The sequence below is a fragment of the Ylistrum balloti genome, unplaced genomic scaffold (genome assembly GCF_031769215.1).
Source record: "Ylistrum balloti isolate Yb309-2 unplaced genomic scaffold, AGI_CSIRO_Ybal_v1 Utg370734, whole genome shotgun sequence".
Classification (NCBI taxonomy): domain Eukaryota; kingdom Metazoa; phylum Mollusca; class Bivalvia; order Pectinida; family Pectinidae; genus Ylistrum; species Ylistrum balloti.
Window position 1 is genome coordinate 664,974 of NW_026782433.1, and position 6,352 is coordinate 671,325.

General features: G+C 36.8%; 1 protein-coding gene across 1 annotated transcript; it reads right to left on the reverse strand.

Annotated features, from left to right (window-relative positions):
- Positions 1-3,215, reverse strand: LOC132557879 (WD repeat and FYVE domain-containing protein 3-like). The gene is made up of 5 exons (XM_060222406.1): positions 3,143-3,215; positions 2,598-2,720; positions 2,197-2,256; positions 814-1,486; positions 1-116 (listed from the first exon to the last, which is right to left on the reverse strand). The coding sequence occupies exons 2-5, from the start codon at positions 2,604-2,606 to the stop codon at positions 1-3; spliced, it is 858 nt and encodes a 285-aa protein (XP_060078389.1). The 5' UTR covers positions 2,607-2,720; positions 3,143-3,215.
- Between the last annotated feature and the right edge of the window lie 3,137 nt (positions 3,216-6,352).

Below are 6,352 nucleotides of genomic sequence, written 5' to 3' on the forward strand. Positions count from 1 at the left end.
TTACTTCGATACTGCAATAGCTGTAACTGCGGCAGGATCCTTATTGTCCTTCCGTTCATACGCTGTATGCATTGTAAGTTTACTACGAAAAACAAGCTGCCTTTGCCATCTGAAACCTGGAAAGAGAAGATCAATGTTTGACATGGCATTCATATGTTGTCTTTAAGTCGAATGTCTAAACAAAGTTGCCTTCAGTATTCTATTCCAAAACTGATGTTTGTCCTGTCAACAAAATTTACATAAGTCTGTGAAATTCTGAAATAATTCAGCAAAATGGTATAATCTCGCTCCAAATTGTTAAATCATTGAGTCGTAGCAAACCATGAGGAAACACTGCCATTACACATAATATTTTAGAACTATCTCATCGAAACATGCAATATTCTGAAGTACCATTCGAAAACATTATTCCATGAAATAGTATTCTCAAATCATCAACAAAGGTGACCTTGTACTCGTCAATTAGTCTAAACAACAAATTGGATACATCACAGCAAAGCTGAGACTGGAAAAGACCTCAATGCTTTTGCTCCCATATAAATATTGTTTGATGAGCTGGCAGAAGTAGTCAAATGTGACATTTGACCCTTCACGTTGACTGATGAACACCTGAAAACCATAAGGTGAAGAACTTGATATTATGATACTATGGTGTAAATATCAACCAAAGCTGTTCAGAGGTTCTCAGATATGACAATGTTTCATCAGAAGATGTGATGTGACAGATGAACAAGTGAACGCTACTTGCACCACCATGGCTGAGGATCTAAAACCCACCAATAAAATAGACAATCTAGTGCCTGCTTTGCTTACCTTCACGTAGTGCATTGCGTTTCCGAGGTTTTCTTTTCAGCAGATCTTCCATAGTTTTAGGCGAGTTTTTAACTTCACTGTCTGTTATGACCTCAAATTCTGATGAAGCAGACTTTGACAGATTCGACTCCTCCTTCTCGTCTCCCATTTTTAGGTCAGGATGACTCTGGCTGTAATTGATACCATCAACTGTGAGTGCGGAAAGACAGGGTTCAGACTGACAAGGTATCTGAGTATCACTGATATTGGATGTGTACATAATGTCCAGAGCATCCTGAGCAGGGTCCACCTCTGCTCCATCCGTACTCCCTATATCGTCTGCGCGACACATATCACTGATGCTACTTGTTGTACTTATAACACTGCCATCACGCTCTAAATCACATCTTGAGTCTCGCAAATGTGAGGGAATGTGACTTTCGCTTTCAGCCGATGACCCCATTTCTATTTCACGAGCTGTCAGATCAGGGTCTTTGAAGTCTCTAAGTCTGTCAACTACAGCCCTTGCATCACAGTAACTGGCACAAGATTCTTTTCTTGAAGTTTTTGGAATGTCGACCCCTTCACTGCCCATTGCTTCCACCTGTTCTACTACAGGTGTAGTATCACATCTGTCATCATTTTTGTTGCTTTTATTCTCAATTGGCACTTGTACATACTCAATAGACCACATCTGTGAGGTAGAAAAGTATTAAGTGTGTTGAGTAATCAAAAGGCATTATTTACTTATAAAATAAATTTTCAGATCTTGTCAGATTTATGTTCCCAACTTTCTGATAATTGTTCCCGGATCATCTAGTTATAAATAATTCATACATAATGTAACCCTGTTTTACGAGTACTTGAAATCGAATTTTAAAAAGGTAATCAAAAGATAATCTAAAAAATATAATCAGGGCTTAAACCTGTATACCAATTTAACTTTAAAACAGTATATCACATTTCAGACCCATATACCAAGTACTTCCTTCCAAATATAACTTTGAAATAGTATATCAGATTTCAAACAGCTTGGCCACAGTGGCAAAAAGTAGGCATATATTAAACCACAAAGGGAAGAACAGGATGCAGATTCCTGGTAAATCATGCTAGGATTGTAACACACTAAAACTGAAAATAACTTTCAAATATCTCTCAAAATATTCATTGAATACAATATGACATTAAAGATGCTGAGTTTTAAAGATTTGAAAAAGTGGTTGTAAATCCATAAAGGAAATCCACATACATATTTCAAGGATTTTTAATCTGAACCAGACATATCGAAGAAAATTTGTTCAAAATCATCCACTGAGAAAGACACAATGACAATGAAGCTAAGCAGAATTTAATATCACTATGAATAAGTGAGAGAAGAATGGCTGAAAAGATATGACTACTAACCCTCACAACTCCATCACTGCTTCCTGTCATAATTACATTCCGACTGTCCCACTCAATAATCTGAAAACCGAAGTGCAAATTGGATGAGAAATAGTTTGACAAGGTTACAGAGAACACTTCATAAGATTATTGATACAAATAATTTTAGTAACTGATTTAGAAAGTTTGTGTGTAAAGTTTAACTCTGCAATTATATCACTTGGTATATCATCAATCAAAATTACAAAGGTTTATATAAATAAACATATCCTGTGCTGTAATTATAAACCATGATATTCAATGCTTAAGTCAGAAATAAGATTTAAAATTGACAATTAAAATTCCATAAAAGACCCCTTGGCATGTGTTACCTCACTAGCTTCAGTAATTTTGTGTCGCCATAAGAATGACTATTTCCTTACCTGTGACATGGCCAGGCATAGGATCTGTTGGCTGCGGAGAGTAGCTGTGTTGACACAGGCAATCTCCTCCCCGTTGATGGACCAGATGTAGAGGTAAGTGCCAGCACAGCTAGCAATGTCTCCCTATAAGTATCAATGTTTTTACTTTCAACTTTGAGAATGAAAATTGTCTTTTCGTTTTTAAATACAGCTTCTCATACTACAACATAACCTCTATACTAAAAGATCTCAATGTCAACACTATTTCTAGTTTTAAAAATTTTAACTTGTGTGATATATCGGGCCCCAGGAGAAAGTTATTTGTTTAAGATTGGAGTCACTTTGTCTCCTTCTCCAGAAAATTTTGATACAAAATGTAAAACTTATAGAAAACTTGATCTGATATAATAGCCCAATACTCAGAATTTATCCTGATTACTGTAATGCTTGCAAATTTGTATAAGAATGCATTAGAATAATATTTCTAATATCTTGGATGTGTTCATATATTTCATTAACACACGGCAGCCATATAAATTGCTTATATCACAGGGATGTCAAAATACCGTGAGTTCGTTGATACAGACAGCAGCCACAGGTGCAGAATGTCCCCGTAATTGTCTGACATACTGGAGGCGACTCAAGTCCCAGATAATACAACAGCGGTCACGAGACCCACTCACAATCACATTGTAAGCCTGAGACGAGGTCAGACATGTCACTGTCTCCAGGTGACCAAACAATGGCTGTTTAAGCACCACTTTTTTCTCCTTGGGTCGATTCTCCCAAACATTCACAACCTGTTTGTGCAGGAAAAATATTATTAGCTTTTGCCATGAAAAATTTTGCTGGCTTTGCATTCAAATCGAACTTCCTAATGGGTCTCCACAAGAATAAAAAATCAAGCTCTTTACGTACATAAAAAACTTCCTTTTAGTGCAGTTTTGTGTTTTTTGTTGACCTGTTCTTCATCATTCTCACTAAATTTCAAGTATCATTAGTAATTAATTATCTTGGACCTTTACAGAATACAAAATTGAAACTTAAACATGACTCTGTAGGAATATAGGAGATATTGAACCAAGTGAAGAAGTGTTATAGTATTATGTTGTAAAGAGACACTTACACAACTTGTACCACCTGTGATAAAGATCTTCCCATTAGGACAGGTAGAACACAGTATCTCACCATTGTCCAGCGACTCGTACACACTTATAGCCTGCCAACAAAATATACAACACTCAGGGCATAACAAAACAAACCCACTCCCATGTTATAGAATCAAATTTAGACTAAAGAACTTACAATTAAATCAGTATTTTAAAACAAATATTGATTAAGAAGAAATGGACCTAGCAAAATCTAATCAGTGTAGATTTTGGACAGACACACGCAGTCATGCAGTAAGCATACTAAATCTGACAGATGCTTCTGGTTTATCATCAGTTCACCGAGTCAAAATGTTCAAAATTAGCTGTTAATGTTAAACCAGGACTTCAAGTCCAACAAGACAATAATACAACATTAGTAAGTTCATCCCTATTTTCAATTCAAGCAACCCTTGACCTATCAGTTAAATCCTTTCAATACAGAAGAAAGTCGTCCAATTATTTTTTATTTCTACTTTTCATGCAACAAAATCATCAGGTCTTTCTGACCCCAGTTACCTTTTCTGACTCATAGTTTCCAATCCGAACACTTTGGTCTGCGAATCCCCAAGCCAGATATCGATTATAAGCCGGAGGGATGAGGACTTTATTCTGTTCCACGGCCAGCACATATTTCTCATGTTGTATAATCTGGCCTACAGCACTCTTCAACTCTACAAATTACAAAGTTATCAAATGATTTTCCTTTACTCTAAATAACACGACCCAAACTGACGATTTATCAATGATGTCATTGATACAATCACCGAGAGATCTTTTACAATGTGTACGCTACAATCAGCTGAATAAGTACTGCACCTTTGATAGTCTGTTTTGTAGGTCGGAGATTGTCGACGTTGTGGAAAAACAATTTCTCTGCCATAGCCGCTGGTATAGATCCCATGGGAATGGGGTCCAATAGTTTGATATTCAGGCGTTTCTGAGGGTGGGGCTTCTTAAACAGCTGTAATGAACAAAAAGACACAAGTTTTGCAAAACATTTGGGCTTCAATCTGATTGTAAATAAAATCATAATTATTCTTTTGTCAAGTTATTTGAATAAAATTATTTGTTTTAAATCAGGTTACATCAATAAAATGAAATGTTTTGTTTTTTGCAACAAATTCGTTAATTTTCTGAATTTTACATTACAGTAAACATGACATAAAGCAAATTGCCACAAAAACATTCATACCTTATTATACATATTGAAATCATATAGTTTGAAATAACAAATGGGGATGAAACCCTGGGAAATTTTACCTGCTTGGGAATCTGGCCAAAGTTATTGATGAATCCTATGGTTGCATTTTTCTTGAGAGGATCATCAATGCTGTAGATGTCAACATTCCCCTCGTAGAAGAGATGGTGGAACACATTAATGGCCTCCATGGCAGGCTGGCCCAACTGTTTATAACCAAATATCAGATCTATCCATTCGTGGAGGTGGGCACTCACATAGTCACTCTCCAGGGCCTGGATGTGAGAAATTATTCAATGGATGAAATACCACACAAGAACATCTAAACACCGATTTAATATTGTAATAACCATAACATTTCTTAAATACTGAATCCCTTTAAAGGTTATGAAAAGTGTCAAAGACTGAATTTCACAGATTATAAAGTAAGTTTCTAAAATCCTGTATTCCTTCAGAGTTTGTTCAAGATGTAAAACACTAGATTTCAAAGCAACTAAGTCAGTTCCTATATTCCTGTATCCTTTATGTAATTGTGAAAGATGTAAAACAATAGATTTCATGGATGACTTCCTCAGTTTATAAAGTTCTTCGTCACTTTTAGACTTTGTGAAGGATGTCAAACACTAGATTTACTTGTTTAGTTTGAAGTAATATTTGTGATTTGCACATAGATCCTCCGAAGTACCTACCTCTCTGTAAGCCCTGACAACCTACCACATTGCGAACCCTTATGATCCATTTAAGTGCCTTATCTTCTGTGAGCCCTGGTGATCTACTAGTATCAAGGTGCCTCCCTCTCTGTGAGCCCTAATGATCTACTAGTATCAAGGCACCTACCTCTCTGTGAGCACTAATGATCTACTAGTATCAAGGTGCCTCCCTCTCTGTCAGCCCTAATGATCTACTAGTATCAAGGCACCTACCTCTCTGTGAGCCCTAACGATCTACTAGTATCAAAGTGCCTCCCTCTCTGTGAGCACTAATGATCTACTAGTATCAAGGCGCCTACCTCTCTGTGAGCCCTAATGATCTACTAGTATCAAGGTGCCTCCCTCTCTGTGAGCCCTAATGATCTACTAGTATCAAGGCGCCTACCTCTGTGAGCTCTGATGATCTACCAGTATCAAGGCGCCTACCTCTCTGTGAGCCCTAATGATCTACTAGTATCAAGGCACCTACCTCTCTGTGAGCTCTGATGAACTCCCTTGGATCTTCTCGTGCCCATGGTGGGAGTACTACATCATTCAGCTGAACACCACTCTGTTTGACTCCTATACAAAATAGTGATAGAGTTAAAATATATTTGTACCAGACTGTCTAAAACATAATGATAAATATTCACTATCCGATTGCAGCTATGAAACAAGTTTATCACTCTATGTTAATCATTACTTTTATCCCAGAGTCAAGGTTGTCTAACATGTAAC